The 25,906-nt window shown below is 37.1% G+C and overlaps 1 protein-coding gene across 2 annotated transcripts in view; it reads right to left on the bottom strand.

The window, feature by feature from the left end:
* Nucleotides 1-6,615: 6,615 nt before the first annotated feature.
* Nucleotides 6,616-25,906, bottom strand: part of OLFM3 (olfactomedin 3) — a 54,624-nt gene continuing 35,333 nt past the window's right edge. The window contains exons 2-6 of one of the 2 annotated variants that reach the window (XM_003641696.6): nt 19,671-19,817; nt 17,707-17,862; nt 13,683-13,902; nt 8,678-8,784; nt 6,616-7,970 (exon numbers count right to left, since the gene is read on the bottom strand). In XM_003641696.6, the coding sequence (XP_003641744.1) occupies nt 7,293-7,970; nt 8,678-8,784; nt 13,683-13,902; nt 17,707-17,862; nt 19,671-19,817 (1,308 nt within the window). In that variant the 3' untranslated portion in view covers nt 6,616-7,292. The remainder of the gene's footprint in view (nt 7,971-8,677; nt 8,785-13,682; nt 13,903-17,706; nt 17,863-19,670; nt 19,818-25,906) is intronic. The other variant, XM_040704933.2, reaches the window with a different exon arrangement.

Below are 25,906 nucleotides of genomic sequence, written 5' to 3'. Positions count from 1 at the left end.
ATTCGGTGCCAGGGCACGAGGCCTAGATGGTCCAGTGCATGATGTATTGCCAGGAGACTATGTTTATGTTGAATCTCTCTCAGATTCACCTCTGGAACCAAAGTGGGAAGGACCCTACCAAGTTCTCCTGACCACCCATACCACTGCCAAGGTAGAGGGACTTACACCATGGATTCATCATACCTGCCTGAAGAAAGCACCAGGACCACAGTGGACAGAAGAAGAAAGAGGACCACTGAAAATCAGGATCCGAAAGCATATATAAGAGTTTGATAATAGTATGATTGGAGCAGTAGTCACAGACTACTGCTCTACACAGTAGAGAATAGCTACTTAAAAATAACTGAGAAAATTGGCCAGGCTCTCAACAAATCTTGTTGTATATGCACTGCCCTCCCTAGAGGGGAGGGAAAGGTGCTAGTTTATGGGATAGTTGCACTAAATTGGACCATTCCAGATTGGGTAGAGCACGGAAAGTGTAAGTTTGGGATAGAAGACAAGCCACAAAAGGGACCTAAGTTTGATTTACTAATTATTAATTCTACTAGATCTATCTTTGCAGATAGAAAAACTGATGGTAAAGGTGGGGTGTGGGTTGGATGATGGAACTTGACAGGCATAGGGTGTAGTTGGGAATGTGGAAATTCTGGGGCAGTATCAGGGATCAGTGAACCTGGAAAGTGGAACCAAGGTGAGGCGTGTGATCCTAGAATCGATAAGGAGTCACATTGGGTCTCAGATAAGAATGTATTCAGAATTCTAGAGATGGGAGCATCATTCACTCATCAGGAAAATACGGCCAGGCCATGTAAGTCACCTCATGGATACTGGTGGTTATGTGGGGATGGTCAGGCATGGATATGTTACCTTTAAATTGGACAGGGACTTGCAGTACAGGATACTTAATACCCCAAACCACAGTGCATGAGGAAATCCTTTGGGGACTCCTGAGGACCCCTTGGATTCAAACTAAGCATACATACAACCGCTTAGGTATATATAAGAAGGGATACCACAGCTTTCTGAGATCCCTTATCCCGTCTCTAGGAGTTGCCCAGCTAGAAAAAGCTATAGTAAATATCTCTGCAACTCTGGAAATCGTAGAGAATGCCACAATAGATGCATTACGAGCAATCCAAGAAGAGGTATCCTCTTTATCCAAAGTAGTACTCCAGAATAGGATGGCACTAGACCTATTAACAGCCAAGCAAGGAGGGGTATGTACAATAATAAATCAGAGTTGCTTTGCTTAAATCAATAAGGATTTAAGAATTGAGACAGATTTAAGGAAAATTTGGGAACAGACGAAAGTCTTGCAGCGTTTTGTAGCTGAGAATTTGCTCTATTAAATAGTTTTATTGTGCTCTTTGTATTAACTATAGTTTCCATGGAAATAATTAGGAGACATTACTTGCAGAGCAACTTCCGTAGATGCAGCCCTAGACAATTCCTTTTCACTCTGTGCAGCCCAGGTAAGCCGAAAGGTTGGACACCCATGACCTAATTCATGGGTGGCCAGGAGGCAAATAAGTAAACAAATGCCCTGTCTTTGAGCCTGTCCAATGAAGTGGACAGTGAAATGAATCTATGGCAAACTTCAGGTTATTCTGTTAGACAAAACTGCTTATGCTGAGCGGGATTGTTTTCTTATAAAGCTTGTTACGTTATACAGTTTGCTTGACTTTATTTAAAAGGTTCCTTTGATTATTGATAAGCAAAGGGGGAACTTTATGGTCCCTTGGGAATATGTGCTGAGAGCTTTACAACTTCCCTAAGGGCTGACAGCAATGAACTGTGGTAGCTGCCGTGGTCCGTAACTGTCTCCTTCACTGTGTCAGGCTGCAGTCTCTGACATCACAAACATTGATCCAGATAAAAGCAGCTTTTTGGGTTGAGGCAGTCTGACTTGCAAGGTGATACTTTTTTTACACTGTGTATTTTCGGACTCTTTTTCTCCTTTTGTTTAGTATTGCTTCAGTTGGTGTTTGATTGCCCAGAGACACAATATTCTCTCTCACTGTAGTCTTAAATATCACATAAAATTCAGACACAGTTATGTATCTGTACTTACATCTGTACTGATGTATGTATTATTTATAAAATCAGTATTGTGCTTTTTTATTTTTATCAGCAACTTGGAGAGGAAAACATAAAATTGAGATTTATGTTGCTCTGTCGTTCAGATGTATTTGATGCACTGTCTATACGGATTAATAGATTGTGTACACCATGTAGTGTAGTGTAAAATATTTCCATTTCTGCCTCTGTTTTTTTGCTCTGTTCTAATGTTGTAAATCAACAGTGTTCCATACCCTCAATTATATGGTTTTCTAAATTTTTTTTTTGGTGAGCCAGTCTCATGGCATAGTAAACATCCAGTTCTAGGTGGTATGTAAATATCCACTTTCATAATTATCATGCATGCTGGCATTTGGTAAATACTAACATAATCAACAGTCTTAATGTTTACATGGTATATTCTATTGAATATCTATAACTAAGTGCTATTAAGGTAGATGATGTATTGTGAAAAAGTCTACTGGCATCATTTCAATTATTTAATGTTATCCTTTGCAATGTTTATTGTCTTTCAGGTTAGTGACTGTTCTGCATACGGTGTTCTTTTTCTTCTCTGTATCATTACATTGCCATACTGTTAGGATAACAGCATATTAACATTTATCATAAGAATGCAATTTAGTCTTTCAGAGAGAAGTTCATTGCTGGGTGTAGGGCCAGGATGAGGCTTGTGAATCTCCAAGTCCTACTTCAGCTCTCAAATCAGTGTAAAAGCACATGCAAATTGTCATATTTACTCCTCTTTTTAGCCTGAACAGAACCATTTTTGTATATACTTCAGTGAGGTTTGTGTTCCTCATCTACTGCTAGTCCAGACGCATAAGAGCCTAAAATACGTTTAAGTTTCCTTTATTCTTTCCTAGCATAGATATGTAGTGCTGTGTGGTTCAGTGCACATCTCCACTCAGGGTTGTGCCCTGGGTTATCCCTTACACTGCCCTGCTGCTGGAACATCTGGTCTGGGTAAAGCTTCTGCACTCCAGCTAGTTCTTGTTATGGACAAAGGAAGCTAGTATAGTCCAGCAGCACTGGAGCTTATACAGTTCAGTTTGTTGGAAAGACAGACCTTTATATGTACAGGAAGTGCAAAAGTAGTCAAAAGTAGTCAAAAAGAGGAAAAAAAGAGCTTATAGAAATGGCTTTTTTTTTTCTTCCAAAACCATTTAGAGGCTGTTACATCTGACAGGCTCATCATAACTATGAATTAACTAGCAATACGTGGTGCTAGGACTGAAGGAGATGAGTCAAAACCAACTCCGCCAGTGTGTGCAAAGACATCCTTACAAGGCTGAAAACAATTAGAAAAAGCCACTAAAAATCACTGTAAGAGTGCAGGAACTGAATGTGAGCAGTTATTTGGTTTTGTGAATGAATGACACACTGACTTGAGAAAAAGGAAATCTTAATATCAACTCTTGGCTAGCTAGAGAAACCTTATTACCCTTAGTTTGTTATTCTAAACTAATCAGTCTGAAGAGTGAGGTTGGCTTAAAAAACAAATAAATTCCTTTCTTCCTTCATGGTGTGGGAATCTTGCTTAATTAGTATCTGTAAATTGCCTTGCAGTCCTGAGGATGTCTAAGAAATGTCAAGCGGTCAGTGCTGTTACTCCAGGAATGAGGTTCTGTCTGAGACTTGTAGAAATGAGTTATAGGTAGTAAAATATACAGCTGTCACTTGATCTGCTGCTGGGGAAGAGTAGAACAGCTATTTGTGCATTATATCTACTGTCTTTCAGAGGTAAAGCCAGAACTCAGACTGGTTTTAATGGGACTTGAGAGCTGCCTGCCAAAAGTAAAGTATCAAAACTTTAGTGCTCAGCTACACTGAAAATCAAGACCTGGTTTGTATCTTGTCTGCAGCACAGTAGAATTGTTCATGTGAACTGTTTTGGTACGGTTAACAAGAGGTGTGTACTCTTCCTCATGCATAAACAAAACTCAAGTGTACTTTACATTGATCAGGTCCTTAAACTCATCTCTTGCAATCTTCTGACACTGCAAAGTTGGAGAATGCAAAATCTTCCACTTGTACTTCAGTGCTGCATTACTTATGTGCTGCTTGGCCTAGTTCTAGCTTTTTGTCTGAATATTAGACACTGGGGCTTCCTAATAACTGCTTAGGAGAAAAGTAAATAAATATACTCTTCCTCAGTAATTGAATGTGAAAACCCTACGAATAATAATCTTTGCATAATCTAAACGGTCTGTTACCTGCGGGAGAAATAACTTTATTATGCCATGATTCCAAGATTAATTTATTGTTACCTTATTTGCTTGCACCTTAATGTACATATGTGCTGTCATGGGAGAATTCCCAAGGAAAGCTCAGCTTGGAGAATGTGCTTTGCTTTTGTTTTGGTAAATGTTCCTAGTGGGGAAGTGGCTTTCAGGGCCTGGCCACCCTGATGGAGTGTAGGAGTTACTCTGCATGCCTGATGCCACATGAGCTTCTGGAGGAAGGCAACTCCTGCAGGGTGCTGTGAAGCAGGAGCCAGCATCTGCAGCACTGCTGTAGGAGTGTGGCAGCTCTGCAGCTGCAGCCCTCAGCAGCAAAAATGATAAACAAATGCTCAGAATTGCCTTTGGAATTCCAAGGATGTGGAGTCAGACTTGCAGCAGGGAGCTCTTGGATGATTTATAGGAAGAGCACCTCCTCTATGGGGACAGGCTGAAGAGAGTTAAGGCTCTTCAGCCTTGAGAAGAGAAGGCTCTGGAGGGACCGTTCAGTATCTAAAGGGGACCTTGAGGAAAGCTGGCATAGGATTTTTTTATGAGGGTGCGTAGTGACAGGATGAGATGCTCCTGGCTTTAAACAGGAGCAGAGTAGATTTATACTAGATTTTAGGAAGAAATTCTTTACTATGAGGGTGATGTGACACTGGAACAGGTTGCCCAAAGAGATCATGAATGTCCCCACCCTGACTGGATTCATTCATTCATTCATTCAAGACCAGGCTGGATGGGGCCTTGAGCAACCTGATCTAGAGGGAGATGTCCCTGCCTATAGCAGGGGGTTGGAACTAGATGGTCTTAAAGGTCCCTTCTAGCCCTGATCACTCTATGATTCTAAGAATATACTCACCCAAAGGATTCCTCAAAACACTTTGTCTAGTATAGAAAGTAGTGCAAATCAGAGGTGTTCCCTGGAAATTCTAAAACTAGTAAAGAATAAAATTGACCAGATTAATAATTTGTTAAGAATGGTTTGTTCATGTCTAGTCCACGTATTTTCTAAGTAGTTACTACGACAGATTACCAGGTAAGAGATTTATTCATGCTGTGGATTGAAGCAAAGACTCTCTTGTCTTGTGCTGTGGATTCAGCCTGCTCAACTGAGTGATAGATAGTTCCTGAGCTTGTCTGGAAAATACTCCTAGTTTACAAGTATTTTTAATCATTTTTAATTTTTCAGATTAAATCCAATCTTTTGCTAGTAGGACAGGAGTGGTACATAGGATCCAGAGTTGCCAGCTGTCCAGGGAAGTGGCGGAGTCACCGTCCCTGGAGGTGTTCAAGAAGTGTCTAGATATAGTATTCAGGGGCATGGTTAGTGGGTAATATTGGTAGCAGGTGGACAGTTGGACTAGATGATCTTAGCAGTAGTTTCCAACCTTAATGATTCTATGATTCTAACTTTTTTCTGATTTTGTGTGTTTTAAGTTTGGGGTTTTTTTGTGTGTGTGTTTTTTTTCCCCTTAATCAGTTCTTGAAACTTCTCAGGTAGTTTTTTGTTTTGCAACCAATATGAAAAAGTAACGCTATTTGTGTTCATCTCCACATGGGCTTATGTTGTAAAGCAGACTCATAAATGTGTATAGGACATAAGTTAGATGAATGTTTTCATTATTCTAAGATGGTCTCTGCTGGTACACTGGAAAAATCAAGGAATCAAATGTCTTCGAAATGGATCTAGCAAATACCTGTGCATTTTTTTTTTCTTGTTCTTAGACAGGAGTATCTTTGTAAGTGTTCTTGGTTTTCTATGAGCAATTTTAAAGGGATTAAAAGAGGAAAATCCCAGGTTTTGTGAGGAACAAGGCTTTTCACATGGTTTCAAGTGCCTGTCTCTTTACCTTATGTGATAACCCAGCTTAATATAAAGTCTGTCGTACTTATGAATATTAATTTCTTTGTGGGTGTGCCTAAATAAATAGCATCTTATTTTTTTCCTTAATAGAACTCTCATCAGCCCCCCCATTAGTTGCAAATGAGATAGAATGAAACTTATGACACTTCTTTCCTCAAGGAATTACCTCTACTGTCCAGTTTCTAATGAGATATTGTAGCAAGCCAAATAGCCACCATATTATTTGCACTTGCTGGAAAACAGCCCCAGTGCTGAGGCCAATGTCTTGCAAGGATTGGCATGAGGCTTCAAAATTGCAAATTTTTGAGTTAGCACCAATGGTGAGTAAGAAGGGGTGTTCCAAGCAAAGCTGAGAATGGGGATCATGCACCTGAAAATTATTGAACCATCTTTCTACCAAATAACAGCCTTCTCCGAGTTGCCACTGTCAATTGACCATAGCCAGAATTGCAATTAAGCTTCAATATATTTTATAAAAAATAGTACTTAGTTTACTTTCACATAAGTGAAGAGATACAATTCACAATGGTGGTTGCAATGGTAGAAATACATACTGTTGATAAAATGTTTGCAAGAGATTTAAAAACATGTTGTACAGCACCACATCTGAAATTGGGTGATGGCAAAATGAGTTGTACTCTGTGTCCAATTAAAACCAAATTCCTAAATTTTCTTCTAGAATAAATAAAAAATACAATGTGCAATATGTTGTACATTACCAAAATATTTCCTGGAGTTTAACAAGAAATTGAAAACAAAAATGAGATAAAAAAAAAAAAAAAAAAACATTCATGCATTTGAGCCACCATTAGTCTCTGACTCTAAAATAAGGCAGATCATTATCTTTTAAACTGTCCTTAGCCACATCTGTAGTGTTTTTCACAACAAGGTCTGTCAGTGCCTTGTAGAATCATGAGTTATGATGCTTCTATTTCCAACAAGTTGTTTTTGACAGGTACAGCCATATTTGAAATGCACTGCATGGTAGAAAATGTTACTTTTTGTTAATGGAGAAAAGAAACGTAAAAAAAAACGGAACAGAGAGAATTGTTTGTTTTAGAATTTTTCACAAATGATGCTGTTTTGAGATGAGGGAGGTGAGGGAAGGGAAAAGCAAAAGAGAATTATGTGTCATCTTCAGTCTTAATGACGTGGAAAAGAGTGACATTAAACAGGACTTGGTGTCCGTTATTCCAAGCATAGAGAGCTCTATCTCTTGCATTGTAGTCAAGCATGGATATATGAAAATACTGATTATGGAAAGGAATGTCTGTATACTCATAAGTGGAGGTTTTGGTGGAGTACGAGTAGTAGACCTTGGCTCCCGTTAAGTGAGAGTTAGTAACATACAAGGTGCCACAGATCATGAAGGATTCTCCAGCACTTCTTTTGGGGTAGCCTGTACTCCAGCTCTTCAACACCTCTAGCGTGTCCTGGTTTAGCTGGCTGATAACGATGTTGCCTGCATTCTGGTTGGTGGCATACACAGCCCATAGCCCAATTTCATCTGCCATCAGGTCAATATCAGAAAAGCCACCCCAGGTGTAAGGGTAGACATTGTGAAAGCCAGCATACTCAAGGCTACGCTGTGCAAGCACCCGCCCAGTATCAAAGCTGTATTTGATGATGATGTTGCTCTGGTACTTGTTGAAATAGAGGGAGCCATTGTAGACAACGTGGTTGGTTCCTGCCCATTTGAATGGAAGGTTGTATGTCCTTGATTCAGCCCCACTGACAAAGTCTGCAATTGATTTATATTCACGGACAATTTTATTATTAGTGTAACTATCCATGTACCAGACCTGGAAAGAAAACAAAAGTTGAAAGTGAATATCTGGAACACAGTTTGAGGCACATGACTGTGTTATGACATGATGGATATGTGACTGAGAAAGAAGGAAAAAGGTTTTGGGTGCACAGCAGTCCGTCAAAATACAGTATTATCCAAATTCCTGTTACAAAGGTATGGAGAACTCTTGAATTTCCAAATCAAGATTTACTTATGCAAGTGAACTCTTAGGATGGCTGTTATAACTAGCCAGGCTGGGATCCTATCGCAGATGCAAACAATAACATAACATGCATTATGGCCAGTGGTCAGTATTCAGCTTATACGGAGCTTAATCCTGCAATGTTGTATTATGGGGGAGGGCTGTGCTCACAGGTGTTAATGTTTGTATTATACTAACCTATATACTTAGGTTCTTAAAGAGCTGAGATCAATAAAATCTTAGGAAGAAATAAAATATATATTCACTTTGGATATGTTTATGTCATCCCTGATACAGTTCAAGGAAACAGCACAAATGTACTATGCTAACATTTGCCATTAGATATTTTTGCACAAACACTTTTGGTCTCTCTCTGAAGATGTTTAGCAGTGAAAGTGATAGAAGAAGAAGAAATATGTTGGTGAGTGTAACCTCCTAGGGGAAAAATCTCTTTTTAAAGATAAAAATAAAGCAAGTAAAACTTGAGAATGACACAAATATTCGGAGTCTTAACATACTCGGTTATTTTTCTCTGATGCCAATGGATCTGTCATCCAGGCTCCAAATCGGGTTCCGGATATCTTGACCGTAATGGGGCCTGTAATTTTCATCAATTTGCCACACGCTGGAATTAGAAAAGCAAATGCATTAATTCAAATAATTATAGAACCCTCCTTGACATCAGACAGAGCACTAGACCAACTGCTCAAAAGTAAATAGTGGCTCCAAGGAACTCAGGCTTAGGTTGAGGGTGAATTGTCATCTTCATTGTATTAACTTTTTTGAATTAAGCAACAGTATAAATATACCAAAACAAAGACACAAAAGAAAACAACCTCAAAAACCCAAACAAAAAAACAAAAAACAAATATTTTTGGTTTTGTGTCTTTTAGAGCACGTTTTTATTTTCTGGGTGTAAAGAAAAATACAGCCTAGTAAAATATCTTCCCAGTTGACGCAAATAACATTTAATAATAAATGAATAGACATAAAACCCAACTTATTTTTGCCTACAGAAAGTTCAGTGAAAGATTAGGATTGATGAATGTTTCAGTTTTCCATTGATCGGGGTAACAACAAGGGGAAGGGTAGAGAGGAAAAAATGAGACAATGCATCTTCTACACAAAATGTACCACTGTGCACAAGTGCAGGCCTGCATCTGACTCTGCCCTGGGGTTATACACACACAGCTGGGCTGGTACTATGGGCAGGGCTGGGGCTAAAAAATTGAATATGAGAATTCTTCAGCAACTGTGGCTGTATCATTTGGCTTCCAATCCATTATACTGTGTTGTGTTAGACCGTCTAAGAGGAAATAATGAAAATCGATATGATCTTGGTTGTTGACCTTACTAATGAACCAAACGTCTATATTTCAGGGAACATAAATAACAAACCTATTAGCAGCAAGACCCTGATGGAATTTGTGTGTTTACCAATAGGCTTAGTATCACACAGTGATGTGTAGGTGTTTAAGTGAAGTAGCATTTTTAAAGAAAGGATCTTTCATATGAATGGGGAAAAAAGTGATGTCATTTCATTTCTTTTTTAAATTTATAAATAAGTGTTTCACCATGATATATTGGCTTGTGCTGTAGTGTGTAAGCCGATCTACCTAGGAAATGTGGAAAACAAATGTTATATAGAATTGAGAATGATCTGATTCAGTTCAAAGGAGAAGGTTTCACAAAGCCTGGATTTTTCTACTTTATGAAACTGGCACGGACTTTTTTCTGGTCAAATCTTTGTATCTAGAAATCCCTCTTTAATAAATAACTGGTTGCACAGATCTTTATTAGGTAAGGTTGTGAAAACAAACTGAACAGGTGCAATTTTGAAGACAGGTAGGAATATATGATCCTCCCAGGCTCTGATGCAAATGGACGTTGGTGGCTGCTACATAAGCTAAGTTAAGTGTATGATTAATAGGACTTAAGAAGGAAATAAAATGAAAACAACCAAAACATCTTCCTGAAGTGTTCGTAAGCATTGCATTTCTTGCAGGTAATAAAGAGGGGAAAATGACATAGTTTTTCTTTTTCTTTTTTTCAGTGGTTGCACAAACCAATTCCAAGTCCATTATTTCTTTCGCTCTCCAAATTATGATCAAATCTGTTATAAAATTACTTTGTAACATGAAGGAACAAAGAATCAGTTCTTAATGGGTGCATGCCTGTTGTCCTACATAATACAAATCCAGGAAGCACTTTAGTCTAGTTACTGGAGCTTTCTGAGAAGCTTGTGGATCCTACTGCATGAGGGCAATGACTTGCCAAGTAATCTTTGGGAAAGTCACTTATCCTTTCTGACTTGTTTCTTCATCTACAAGATGGAGATAATGATAAATCGCACCACTGAACAGTTTTGTACTAAGTGATATTAATAAAGCTCTCCAAATTACACTGGGAAAGTTGCTTTGAGAGTGCAAGTACTGCTGCAATCAGTAATCTTACGCCCTCACTTATACCTCTTCTGTCACTGATACACCAGCATTTCTTTGGATAAGAAGAATTTTTTTTTAATTTTGAACTTTTAACAAAAAGTGTTAACATAAAATATTCAGCTTCTATGTGATAAGCTATAGCTGCAAATGAGTCCAATGTATATCTACTTGAATCATGTCTTCATATTTCAGTAAATAACCTTTTTCAGAGTATTTGCTTCTCTGAATGTGTATATATATATATTTTCATTTTACTAAACAGATTATGACAGAATAGAAGGGTCTTGGGCTTACTGTGCAATCTTCAATCTCTTACACAAGCACACACCCTTCATGACTGCCAGTGAAGGACCTGTATGTGCATAATTCAATATGAACTTGCGGTATATGCAATCATACAGACTTTCTCTACATGTTTAATTGCATGTGTTCCATTTTAAAGTTTTATGGCTAAATTTCTGAGCAGTTTTAACCTGAGCTTTCCCCTGTTCCAAAGAAAAAGCAAGTTTCAGTCATCACAACTGCTACTGTAATCATGAAATCCCAGGGAGAGTAAGACAACTGCTTATTGTATGCTAATAAACATTGAAACTGTTGCCAGTGCAGATGAAAGATCTCTTTTAAGTGGCCAGGACAACACAAATAATGCATTATAATGATGAAAAGTGCCTGCCAGGGACAAGAATGGGAAATAGCTATTACACATGCAAGTTAGGTAATTATATTGTGAAATGCAACAAAATCTGTTCAGGTTCAAGCTAGATCCTGTGTCACATTGTGGCCAGTCTGCCTTCTCCTGCCACAGACCGTCAGACTAGCATGGGCAGTCACAGCTGGGTCATCTCTTGTGGTGTATGTGGCTGGAATACACAGAACCATTCTTCAGGAGCTCTTCACAGTAAACCTAAGTTAGGCTGGTTTTATACTACTATAAAGACTACACAGGAGTGGGCCAGAAATTTTAGCATCACTATTAGTAGGAGAAAATAAAAGTTGTTTAAGCATCTAAGCCCAATCTGTTAAGTCTCTGATCTATGGCTGCCTTGGAAAGCAGGCATTTCTAGTTTTTATTGCTGAGCATGCTACTACGTGACAAGGAATAACCCTTTGACCAGTTTGAGTCAGCTGTCTCAGCTCTGTTCCTTCCCAGCCTCTTCCCCACCTGTGACCCCTCTCTGAAGGGAACATTGGGAAAAAAGAGAAATTGTTGATGCTTTGCAAGCGCTACTCAGCACTAGTGAAAATATAGGTGTGTTGTCAACACCAGCTTAGTCACAAATCCTAAACAGAGCAGCAAGTGGGATGCTATCAGGAAAGTTAATTCCCTCCTGACTAGGACTGCTATGAAGATTTGAGGGAGTGTGAAGGGGAAAGGATGTCCAGGGAAGCATCCATTTATTAGGAGCAGGTTATTATATTTATCTTTAGTATGTTGGTGGCATGGATGTGCTCCATAATCATTAAAAACTCTCTATTGTTCATGAACATAAATTTAATATATGTAATTTTTCTATATTGTACATCAACAGAGATAGAATATGCTGCAGAAATTCAGAATATCTGAGGGAAAATGTGGCTAAAAGTTAAGGAAATAGTAAACATCTTCTGAGAAGAGAGTACTCCTAGGAATACATCTGGTCATTCCGATGTCAAAAAACATGTGTCCTGTCCTGTAGTCACTTCACTACTCAGTTTTAAAAGTATATGCCATAAAATCAAGGAAAAATACTCATTAAAGATAAAATTATGGTCTTTTGTTGCCTAATAAACTTAAAGGAATGCTATCAAAAATACTATTTATTTATGATTCTTATTGCTTGCTGCAATATTATAATGTAACTATTTTCTTCTAACTGTCTTCTGCCAGTGCAGTAATGTTATTCTATGAGTACTGAGGGGAAAATAAGACTCTAAGAAATTTGTTTGACAAAGTCTTTCATGCGTTTTAGCCTATCATCACTGTGCTATTTGTAGTTTAAAATGAAGACAATGAAAATAAATAATTTGAGTGTAACCTAACCTAGATTTTCCTCATTCCATTGCCTCACAAAGATAAAGGCACTTCCTATAAAGTTAATAATGTATTTCATATCACGTATAGCCTTTGAAGGTGTACATTCCATACCTGTTTACTGAGGTACTCATCACAGGATGGAATCTTAGAGCTTCTGTTTCATTTGTGTTCTTTCTTAACTTGGAGAGTATTTATTCTTTCTCAGGGGGATGGATTGTTGGCTATAGCACCCAAAATTTCAATAGTGATCCATTCAGGTATCTCAGAATGCATGGGCAGTCTTTTGGGATGAATTTTTGCATTATGGTTGTAAAGTAGGTAGGTACTAGGGTACTAGTTGCCCTTATTTGGGTAATGAAAGTTAAGGCTGAAGCTTAATAGTACTTCAGACATTTAGTTTTGGTAGCTGATACTGAGCTAGTGCTGAGTTTTGGAGGTGCTGAACTTTGACTTTAAGTAACTAAAGCTAGTACATGAATAATGAAGATGGAGGGTCCCGGCTGTTGTGTGGTGCTCCTGATAGACTGTTGCTGTACTTTTTAGAGAAGTCATGTTTTATTCCCCTTAGATGTAATACTAATCATGTTGTATTGCAGATTAAAGAATGGCATAGCTGTCCTAGTGCTGATACTACAGGTTTAAAGACAGTGCAGTTGGAGTGGTCTCCCAGATGTCATAGCAAAATTTCCATCATGATTATGATGACAACAACACCAAACTGGTTCCATTCTATTTCCAACTTCAAAATAGGAAGACCTGTCTGAACTTTTTAGAAAGAAACTTGGTAGCTTTCCAACCAGTTGTAAGGCTCTTGGATTTAAGTTTTCTGTTCTTTATAATCTTCCAACCTTTTGTAAACAGTAGGACAGATGTTTATCTAAGATATGCTAATGCAAACCTAGTGATAGGACTTGTCCTTGGGATGAGTTACTCTTGATATTTATTAGGACAGCATGAATCAGGATATGAGACAGTCCTTCATTGTGAAGGAAAATTTCTTTCAACTGAGAAAAATTATTAAAGTTCAACAGAGGGATCAAATCATACATGAAATTTGAAACTTACTGAGCTTTTTCATGCAGTCTCGAAGCCTTGTTTCTAAACTGAGCACCCGCTGGTGTAGTTCATCATAGTCATAAGCACCAATTTCTTCCTGAATACCAGTGAGGACAGTAGACAGATTCCTAATTTCCTCCTTGAACTGGGTGATTAATTTTGCATCAGTTTTGTATTGCTCCAGAACTGGGATCAGTGGCAGGAGCTCATCCATCTTTTCTTTCAACTCCTGTTAAAGGCAATCGAATGTGTGTTAGAGTAGATTAAAGGAGTTCAGTCCTCTCATTTCCTATTAAGTTGTATTTATGCGTAATTATTAAATTGAGTTGAAAATGATTACTGATTTTAGCTACAGATCAATTTTTTTTGTTGTTTATTGTGGGAGCTTTAGAAACCTCAGAATTAATGGCAGTAAGCAGTAGATAAAATACAGAGATAATAGTTTCTTTCTGCTGTGTTACATGATTACCTTCAAGTGATTTAAACAAAAAATGTTGAAGGTCTGACTTTCCATCCAGAGGGTATAAACTCCCAACTAACTTCTTAAGAGAAGATGATTAGGCTGGTACACATAGTGGCAGCCAAAGATGTCATACCTGTTTTTATAGCAGATTCTATTTCACTCCTTAGAAATGCTGAGTTCATTTCTTTAGTAATGTCTATTGAACCCTATTTAGTTCTGATCTGGTCACAATCATATATATCTATTTCTTCTGGTGCAAAAAATATGCATGGTTCTTAGACGGATTTGTATTGGTCATCCAGCTACATCACTAGGTGCCTTTGAGCTTCCTCTATTGTTTTTTGCTGTGAACTATTGAAAATCATTTTATTGCCATGTGCAGTTGGTGTTATGTTGCCAATCCTATCCTTAAGTGTTTATTAAAGAAGCAAGGCTTCAGTTTGGAATCTCTGGCTGACCCTTTCTCAGACTTTGCTGTCATGTTCTTTGAGAATTTGTCTGGTTGCAACTTATGGTGCCTAATCATCCTTTATTTTGTAATTATTTTTAAAGATAGAAATCTTAATCTTTATTAAATTAGGTTGTTTGAGTTTTTTGGGTTTTTTTTTGTTTTGTTTTGTTTTTGTTTTTGTTTTTCCTGTTCGTTGCAATGTAGAAATCCTCAAAGAATCCCTGCAATCAAAATATTTTGTTTTATGAGAAGCATGCAGGTTTGTCCTTGATGTATCAGCTGTACACAGAGATTTGCATATCTGTTTTTAATTTCTGGAAACAGCAGGATGTCCATGAGCAAATGCTTAGAGACGTGGGGAGATGAGAGACTGGGCAAAACAATAAAAAAAGGTGGAAATGGAGACATGTTAGGTACTAGTATTAGGTGATAATAGAGACAGGGAATGGATGAGGATGCCCAGGCAGGGGCTGTTGTTAAGGGATTAGAAAATACAGTCCTGTAGGATGGCTTGAGTGTAGTCAGCAGGTTAAAAGGGAAAGCAGAAGAGAACTAGATGGAAGCCTAAGCACAAGGAAGAGGTGCAGAAGCAAATGTAGGCAGAAGTTAGCATAACAACAGATGCACGGAGATGCATGTACACAGTTTTTTAAATCACTTGTATTATACGATGCAATAAACATGGTAAAACATTTCAAAAATAAATAATTTGATGCCAAACAATTTGATGCCAAACAGAATGCTTTGCTAGTAAGGAAATATGAACAAAGTGGATCAGGTTGGCCATTACAGATGCTTGAAAATCTACCTCTGAGTTTTCACTTCTCAAACAGGTTTGAAAATTGCTTGAGAGGTCTGCAGCATCTATTCATCACATGGCTAATTTATCCATGTGGCATTAACAATTCCTTTCATATTGGAATTATAATTTGTTCAAAATAAAGACCTACATGTGATGTTCAGAAGGGTATGCGCACAGGTCATCTTAGTAGCTAGAAATTAGCATTTTAAATTCAAGCATAATAATAGTTATGAATTAATGAGAATCAAGAGTTTCCTTTTTATCTTTGATTTTGTTGTCAAGGGATCTTCCAATTATGCTTTAATAGCTGAATTATTGAGTTTTACTAATGCTAAAACTATTTTTGTATGATTGTTCTTAGTAAAAGCTCAGCTTTAGTCTACTTTATCTGTAAAACAAAATAGTTATGGTTTTATTGATGACAGCAAGAGTAGACTTTGTGACATGGAAAGCAGAGCTTCAAAAACTGAAGTTTTTATTTAATTTTGAGGTAATGAACTTAGGCTTTGTTTCTATGAAGCCATAAACAGTGAAAAATCATGGGTAAACAATGATGGAAAAAAATGAAAAGATTGTAACTTAGCAAAATGTGTGTAAGAGACATAGGGAATGCTGATTTGACAGAAGTATGACCATATGATGAAATGTGACCTGGATCAAGTTTGTACTCTTTGGCTGTCATAAATATGGAACCACAACATTAGAACATCTTACTTCAGTAAATGATATAATGATATAAAGATGATTTCAGTGTTTCCATTTACAAAAAAAAAAAAAAAAAAAAAGTATCTTCTGACACTCCTTAACTTGTTTCTGTGATGGTACAAGAATTAAATTCTACTGAAATATGAATGCGTGGTAGACATATCGCAGCACTTAGTGCCTGCTAGTATGAGAGGAAATGGTATGTTAAGAATGAATTTCTTTGTCTCAATTGAGATAAAGGACTGGAAATTTAGTACATCAAATTTCAGAGAGCTAGCAGCATACTGTATGATGTTGACCTTTCAAATTATTCTATCAGTTATATGTCTAGAAATCTGTTTTGTCCACCTGGCAAACTGTCAAATGTAAGTTAAATGACTGACCAATACAAATATCGAATATTTTAAAGGTCAGTGCTGCAGAAATCTACTAACTCTGATGTCAAGCATTAGAACGTCAATTTAGATATTTTGTCTCCAAGGAAGTTTATAACAGGAATGCAGAATATATAGTGATTATATAACAACGTTACACAAATACAGTGGTGGTGTAGCAATGAGTGATAAAAAGAAAAAAGGCAGAGGCATTTCTTACTGCCTGAAAATGACTTGATGTATGTGCTCAAACTCTAATATAAAGAATGATGAAAGAAAATATTAAATTTGGTAGTCAGATCATTAATGTAATAATTCCTGATATTACTAAGACCTGTTGGATATTCAATATATCAGAAAAAGAAATTGTCTATGTAATTATTTACCTCAGCACTGATTAGAAAACTAAGTTCATTTTGGTTCATGAACACTTAAAAATATATATACTTAGTTAAAAATAGTTTAATCTGCAGGATGGTTTTTCTAGATTCTATCTTGCTATCTTGCAGACCAGAAATATCCACTTATTATACCTGGTATTTGTAGAACATACTTTCTTCTTATATCTTTTTTTCCTTAAGAGTACTTCAGATAGCTTATTTTCAGAGTATACAATGCTATTTTGTGAACCTCCTCCTCAGAAAAAGATTGGCGCTTTTTTTTTTTTTTTTTTTTTTTTTTTTTTTTTGGTCATTAAATTCCCCAGAAGTCTTTTTTTAATCACACAGATGTGACTGGGAATAATTGCCCTCCTCCTCTATCCTAAACTCAAAATAGCAAAGCTTCAGACATGAAATTAGATCTTAACTGTACTGGATAAAAATTACAACAACTGATTTATTATAGGCTTTCTTTTCTTCAGCTGCAGTAAATATCAAGTAACAGAGAAAGTGCAGAACTCCCTACTTATTTGTTATTAATTTCCTTGGATCTCCCCATTTATCAATGTATCCTGAATGAATAATAATTTTTCAGTATGACATGCAAGTTGGTAGAGAAAAAAACAGGATTATGTTTCTAGTGACATTTCTCTAATTTTTTAATAATTAATAGTTACTTCCTAGCACAATTAAATTGAACAGAGCAAAAGACTATCATCATAAAGGAAACTTTACTATGCTTTTCTTAATGTTGCTCTTGTGTGAGCATTTCAAGGTGAGATCTTAGCAGTCCATGCATTGCTGCTTAGTACATTGCTTCCAGCAGGCTTTCAAAGTTATTGTTAAAATAAAACCTACTTGAAAATGCTTTGTCATTAATGTCTTCCGATCATCTTCAATTTGCCGAAACTTGGCCTTCAGCCCTTTCATTTGTGTTTCCATTTTTAAAACATACTGGAAATCCCTCTGAGTCCGTAGATTTAAAACTTCAATAGATTGGGACATATTCTGAACCTGTTAAAGAAGAACACTCTCTAAATGCACTTTTTGTTGCTTTACTTTTTATTCCTGCTTAGGTAGTTAAATGTCAGGCAATAAAATGTGCTTATTAGTTGTGAGTCATTTATACCACAGTATAAGTTTTAAATTTCATAACATGACAGTATAAAATTTGGGAAACAGGGCTAACAGAGGACTAGCAGGAGTAAGATCTTACAGCCATAAGGGATTTTGAGATGGGGGGGAGATCCTTTCAGCACCACTTTTGATGGGCTGGAAAAATGCTGTTAAGCATGGGAGTCTACTTGTCTACTTTGTCTTCTGTGGTAGGTTCTGACTGTTCTTCATGGTGTTCTATGTAGCATGTGTTTTCTTCCAGGCACTTGAAAAGGGACAGGACTAAAATTTGGATAGGTTTGCTGATTTATTATGAAATGCATAATTTTTAGTTAGTAGGTACTGATAGAGTAATTAAGTATAAGGAAACCATGAGATTGTCTAGATGTAAGCTGGGATGTGCTCATTGTTAAATTGGTGTTTGCTTATGATTTTATAAATGGGCATAGGATTAGAAATGATAGCCAATTGTCTTAATGGTAGAAAAACTTTTTTTTAATAGATGAGAAGAAGTGAACGTACAAGCAACTGTTGTATGTACAGCAAGTGACTTTGTAGCTGTTGCTGGTACTTGCACTATAGTAAGGTAAGAACTTTCATCTAGAGTAAATTCAATATTTTTAACAGCACTTATTAAGAAAACAATGCTTTTGCCAGTTTTAAAAATAACATATTTTTCAACTGCAGTTATTCTTTTTTAACAAGTATTCTGTCTCCTTCCCCGTTTCAACTTTCCTCTGAGAAAGGGATTGTTAAGTTTTAAAATATTTCTAAAACTACTTTGCTGCGTGCCATGCTATGGAATCAGTCAAAACCTGAAATTAAGTCTCCACTGAAGTTCACAGAGGTTTATGGAGAGAAAATCTGCAGGATCTGGCATTATATTTACACTGGCATGATTTTTTTTTTTAGCTAGAACAATACTGAAAAAAATACAATATGTTAAAAATACATTATTTTTGTCTACATTTTATGCTGCTTTTTGCTGCTGCTGTTCAACTATTCTATCTCATACTCTGAGGTTATGCAGTACAATCATTATTGACTTACCTATGCAGAGAATGAAGGACAATAGTTTGTGTTTTCATGGTTGCAGCATTTTTTTTTTTTTGGTACAGAAAACACTTTACTAGTTTTAGTATAGGCAATAGTGGATGGTGCTGGGAATAGATCTTGGGTTGTTTGGGCAAAATTTGCATAACCAGAGAACAAAATAAATAGTAAGTGAGGAAATAACTAAAAGCAACTTTGCATATTTCTCTTTTGTACAGTCTGCTTTGATCATGATGGCCTGCCTGTATTTCATTATTAGTTGATGAGAGGCAAAGAATGACCTTCAAAAGACATACAATTGAAGCAGAAGCTGTAGTTCAAACCCTCCAACAACTAGGTAGTTTGAGGTGGGATTTTTAACTGTGAGCACAGGGAAAATCAGTCCTGACTTTGTGTAAGGAAAACTTTTGGGAATGAACAAGAGAAGATGCAACTTCAGTTTGCTGGGTAATTGGCTTGGGTTATCGGAGGTGTGCTATAGCAACAGACAAATTTGGGTAAGCACTGAAAACACTGGTAGGGGACATACCCTGAAGAAACAGTTTTGTTAGATAACACTTTAGGACACCATTTATATTGAACTTAAACAGAAATAAGAGGATTTTAGTGGGAAATGTATTGACCACAAGAAGGAGTTCATTGGGCAGACTTACCTTCTCTAGCAGCTGTCTAAGCTGTCTGCTCTTGGCATCTCTTGAACACAGGTTTTGTTCAGGTGCAACAACAGTACAAATGCAGCGGCCATCAGGATCCTGGGCTGAACTATAAACTTGCCACCCTTCCTTGGGGCTAATCTGAGTCTGTAACACACAACAGTAATAATACAAATGAAAAGAACTGAACTGTTGTTTGAAAACACTACCTATTTTGGTTTACTTTTGCAGTATATATTTGCAGTGAGGTTCCTTATAGTCATTGCTCATTATTCTCTTAACTATTTATACTCGTGATTTTGTACAGTTTTGTAATAGTTCTCTGGCAGTGTGCTGTGAGCACTGTTTGCAGTATGGATGAGAACAGTTTCCTGCTTGGGATTCAGCACAAGCTGGTTGATTTAATTCTTTGCAGAGCAATGTTATGGTTTTTCATTAACAGAGAACAAATATGTCCTTTCAGCCTGAATGACTTTTACTTTAGACTAATGGAAACAACAAAGACAGAAAAGAACAAATATAAAATCCCAAAGAGAGAGCGCAGTATATGTGAGTCATGCAAAAGGAAGATGGCTTGGAAATGGTTCTGGATGGGGGTTAGCAAGTTTGCTCTTAAAGTTGCTGAAAACCATTCTTCATTGACTTCGGCTGTGCTTACACTAAAGGGAGAAGGCTTGCTGCAGGGCAGTGCTGAGAAGTGCCAGTTAATTTAGATAGAAGGAGATGATGGCAGGCATGGCATAATACAGTTAAGACACCGAACTGTGCTTCACTAGGACAGAACAGTTCTGGAAATTCCTAGCATTCTTTTAAAATGCCTTTGAAGCTTGGGTGGTACTTTGTGAGAGTGGTATGTTTTATGGGATTTGTGGAAGTCGTAGAGTGTTGGAATGAGACTAAGTGATGTAATTAGATGACTGAACTCAGGTGAGGGAATGAAGACTAATGGACACCAGAAATATTTTTGTCTTTTTTCAATCTATAATTTAAAATTAATATTAAGCATTACCTTTTCCTAATAATAGGAAAATTGTTGACTGAATTTTATAGTACAGTTGCTAATGGATAGCACTGAAATATTTCTGGACATAGTTGGAATCAATTACTAATTATACTATAAAATTACACTAATTGTCAGCATGGAGAGTGATAATTAAAACCGGCAAGCTTCTATTGATGCATAACGAGGAGTGAGTTGCATAACTCCTCACCTCAGAAAACATACAGTGTCTCTGTAGACTGAAATTAGTAGGGAAGGTAGCATTAGTCTTCTGAGAATTGGTTCAATGTTAGAGGGCAAGCTTTTTTCCTTACAGTGACTCTTGTGAGGAAGCCACTGAAGATAGCAGTGATATCTTTTACTGTGGAATTTAGTGAAAAATTCAGAGTTGTATTGTTCCTCTGTTTTGCAAGAAAAAGAAGGTATCATAACATAGATGACTGTAAATAGGGGACAGCTAAACTTGCCCTAGAATGTGCTAGAAAGGCATATCCAGTGCTAAATTGTTCCACTTCTATGATGTACTTAATTTTTAGGGCAAAAGGAATTTAGTTTAACATGTATACAAAAATAAGAATCAAACAAACTTACAGCTGGAGATGTAATTTAATTTGGTTTTGAGCAGCTACTAAAACTGCAGGCTGGAACAGCTGAAGCCCATCAAATCTAGTAACCCTTGCAAAGCGTAAGCTATGTTAACTCCACAAGTTTCTACACTTCTGTGTAGAACTGATGCCCAGACAGCGTGGTCGTGCAGGAGCAAGTTTTGTTGGAGTTCAGGAACATAGAGTTTGTGGTAAGTCCTATAGGACAGGAATACTCCATATGATTTGTGCATAGATTGTGATATTTGTGATATCTGTGTTAAAATCTATATTTAGATTTTACTGCATTCGGTTTACTACACCAGTGAATGAGTTCTGTACAGTGGAGAATGGATGAGACCGCACCATCATGCACAGTCTGTAGTGAAGCAGTTACAGTCCAGGCTGTGTTGTCAATGGAATTTAATGGTTCTAATGATGTAATGTGTCTCTGTCTGGATTGTCTAAGAAAAAAATTATTGATTAATTCAACCTAATCATGACTTGATTAAAAAAATTGGTCACAGAAAAAGACCTTCAGGCACAGTATGAGTGTGCTGTGATGGAATACCTGTGCAGAAATGAGTGCTGAGGTCACACCCCCAGCTTAGGCTGCAGTTCTTTCTGGTAGTCTGTATTTACCTGTATTTATGCCATTAGGGTTCCTTTGTGAAGAAGGATGGATGATATGATCACAGAGAAAAATGAGCATGTGTGGGTGGGTGTACTTTGCCTTTTTTTTTCCTTTGTTCTTTTTCTTTGCCTTGCCCTTTAAACCCCACCTTAAGCAGAAACCGCTGCGCCATGTGGGGGAAAATCTAGCAGGCATCAAAACCTGAGGAGAGCAGCTACTGAATGTACTCTTCAGATGCAGGCTTACTGCTGACAGACCTTAGAAAACAAATGAGGAAAGAAATAAAAACTGGCAAACAGCAGCAATGATAATAAATCATACTAGCTCTTGGAAATCTGGAGAAAACAGAGGTGTCTCTTCCAAGACTGCATTAATCTGGCTTGATAGGCTGCTGTGCTATGCAATCACTTCACTTAATGCAAAAAGTTTTACTTTTTTCACTTGCAATTGTAGATATTCTTATAGAACTCTTATAGGAGTCTCCACTGTTACTTGTGACATGACAACTTGCAACATGTATACTTCATATCATCGCTTAGATATAGACAGTATTTGTCAATTTGTCCTGTGACTTCAGTCCAGGGACAGAGGCACTGCTGGTGAGGAGGCCTGCTCCCCCAGCCCCACCTTGTTGTATGACTGTTCCAGTTGAGAGGAGGAGAAAATGTTAGTGAAGATGAGGAGGTTTTACTTTGTTTTCCTGACATTTCTGAGCTGTATATATCCTAGAAGAAAACTTCTGGAGCACTGCTTACTCTGCTCTGGTCACTGGGGAAGCTGCCAGTGGATAACAGCAGCTTGGTGAACTGGTTAGTGATGACTACAGCATTGCCAAACATCTGACATAAAGTCAGATATAAAGTTGGCTGACATAAAGTCTGCCAGCCAACAGCTGAAGTTAAGGAAAAGCCTGGGATGCTTGGTTTTATGCCAAAACCCTATCAGACTGAAGATGATATTTTTTCCATTTGGCAGATGTTGCCAAGTTCAGATAATCAGGATTCTATGATTGTGTCCCTGGATCTCCAGGCACTCGTGCTAGCTCTCTTGAAACATGAAATGACTGTAACTCCTATTTAACGAGTGCAAAGTGCACTACTGAAATAACACTTAGGAGGCCTTTGTGTAATTTGTGTTCTTTTGGAGTGAAGGGAAGCACATCAGTTTACACTACTTGGAATCTGAACATGTCAGTATATATAATGATAGATGCATGTGTGTATATAAATATGTATGCCTACATTACATAGTAACTAGAGTAAACCTCTTAGCTACTCAGTTGCAGCTTTAAACTTGGACTTAAATTAGATAGGGAACATTATTTCTTGTTATATCATATTGCCACCTGTACTGTAGTTCACTGGGCATGTTATATTGAAAGAAAATAAAATGGAGTTTTTCCTCATCTGCTCAGCTTTGTGCTGCTCTAAAACTTAACATAATTGTTTCTTACAGCATAATTATGTAGCAGCATTTAAAGCCGAAATGCAGTGACTTTCTGCAGTAAAGCTTTTCCTGCATACGTATATTCAATTAAACATTGATTAGTAAACACATCATTTTTGTTTCCAACTAAAAAATTAAAGTCTGAGTACAGCAATCTTCTGTACAAATAGTGAAATTTACATTTTATGTAACACACTGTTATATAAACATCTGATTGCGGTTAACAAATAGTGGTTTACTAAACATTTGGAAAAATTATGTTTCACTTTAACTTATGAATACCAGTATGATGTTCCCTGTTAGCCAATTAAATGCTTGCTTTTTATAATATTCAGGAATAGCTAATCACAGGTTTTCTGTATGTGGTCTTTAACAGATGCTGCTATATAAGAGCATCAGGCACACAAACTGCTATTTGTGTCATTTGTAACTTGCCTTTCTAATTTTCTGATACCCAGCCTCCTAGTACCAATTCTGTTTTGTTTCTAACAGCTATTTATTTGCTTGACTGTGCTCCAATAAGGAAAAATATATAGCAGTACTCAGACAAAAATTAACAAGAAATCTGCTGCCTGAAATCTGTTTTCCTTAATAATGCATTACATTTTCTGGAGCAGTAAACAAAGGAAAAATGTCTAGGCAAATAAAATGACACTGCTGTACTATTTTTAGCATTTCACTCTCAAGATGAAAACATTTTTTCATAAATATTTAAGGTTGTTACTTGATTGTTACTTTTTTCTTCATAGTAAGACCACAACATGCTCACCAATTTATGATGCCCAAAGAGTAGCATGCATTACGTGATGATAGGAAGGTTAGTATTAAAAAGATATACAAAGAGGCAACAGAGTAAAGCTTTTGCCAGCACTTAAATTCTAGTTCAGCATTAAGATGGCTTGCAACACATCACAGCTACTTACTAGAGTATCTGAATTGGGTAGTCTGGTGGTATTTAGTCCTACCAGAGATGGGAGAGTTTGGGACATCCAGTTAGAGATCATTGCCATGGTACTAAGAACAGCACCAAGCTTCAGCAGTGGAGGACTCATTGCTGTGGAGCTAATGAGTTTTCATAGTGTCTGATTATCATCCCGATGCAGGCTGGCAGTGAGAGGCGGGACTGCAGCACACAGCAGCCACAGTGTGAATGGAGAGCAAGGAACCCAGATTGAATCATCCATTAAAAACTCAGATCCTTATTTGCTCTCACTAACAAATACTCTGTGACTATTTATTTACTACTTTTGACTACAATACTGATCTTGTGCTGTCCACTTAATAAGCTGTCCCCTTAATAGTCACTGCAGTTTTCAGTGGGAGATGGGATGGGTGAATTACCTCTCTATAGGTGCTAGAAAATCAATTCGCACTTAATTGGTTTAGTCCTTGCAGAATTATATGTATCCCTATCTGAAATTCAAAAGTATAATCACAAAACCAAACAGAAATAATTCCCCAGTCCCTGTTACTCCTGCGGCAGAACTACGCTCAAGAATATTGCAGAATCTGATACAGGAACTATACATATCCCAGGCAGAAGAATGGGGAGAGCTGTCTGCCTGCACATGGAAACACAAAAGTATTCTCAGAAACCTTTCCAAATATTCCTTGATTTGTTTATCTCACATAAATTACAAACACCAGTGACTTTATAATTTGAAAAGATTGTTACTAAGATAGTTGTTCATAAAAGAGCATTGAAGTAGTACTTGTTCATATTGCTCAGTGTTTCTGTTAGTGTATCTGTTACTCTATTGAAAATTATTGCGTTACAGGGTTGGCAGGTTCCATGTCTCCATTGCCATTTGGGTAGGAACAGAAAACAAACTGTGGGTAGCTCATATAGCATTTGGAGGCTTCTTTTGGCCCTAATCTGCTGTTAAATCTGCTGTTTTCTAGTGCTGTAGAATGATCTCCACTGTCAGTAGCAATTTATCTTTTTTAGAAACTTAGTAACTGTAGAGAAAAACACAGAGAAAAGGACTGCAGATATTCTATATCATTGTACTGTTGGAGTAGTTACAGGGTTTTTTTTGTTTGTTTGTTTGTTTTTGGAATTATTTTTAAAAAAGAAGAAACACTGAACAAGGATTTATAATGGCAGTTATTTTGGACAGAACTTGCTTAAAAATTTGCAGAGGATTCTGTATTTGCTCCCAGAAGTAACCATGGATATGGTGCGTTTCTGAATTTGGACCGCCTGCACAAAAGAAACCCATAATGAAATTGAAAGGGTTGCCTTTTTCTAAGAGAGTGCAATCACAAATGCATTTATTAAACTTACTGTAGTCCTGAAAGCACTTTTACTGACCGTCAGAGCTTGTGCACCAGATGTAGGCTAAACTTTCTCAACATTCATTCAGAATTACTTCATTACTGTTATTTATCAAAAACATACGGAAAACTAGTTTTTAGAAAGAGAAATATAAAATCACATTGGAGACTGCCATATAATTTCATAAGGGATCCTCAAGCACAAAGATTCAGTAACAGAGTACATGGTGAAATTCTCTGTATCCCATTACGTAGTATTTTCTGGGAGTTACACAGTAAGGTGAGCTGCTAAATG

The sequence above is a fragment of the Gallus gallus genome, chromosome 8 (assembly GCF_016699485.2).
Source record: "Gallus gallus isolate bGalGal1 chromosome 8, bGalGal1.mat.broiler.GRCg7b, whole genome shotgun sequence".
Classification (NCBI taxonomy): domain Eukaryota; kingdom Metazoa; phylum Chordata; class Aves; order Galliformes; family Phasianidae; genus Gallus; species Gallus gallus.
The sequence above is the reverse complement of the archived record's forward strand: the minus strand, read 5'-3'. Positions and strand labels throughout refer to the sequence as shown.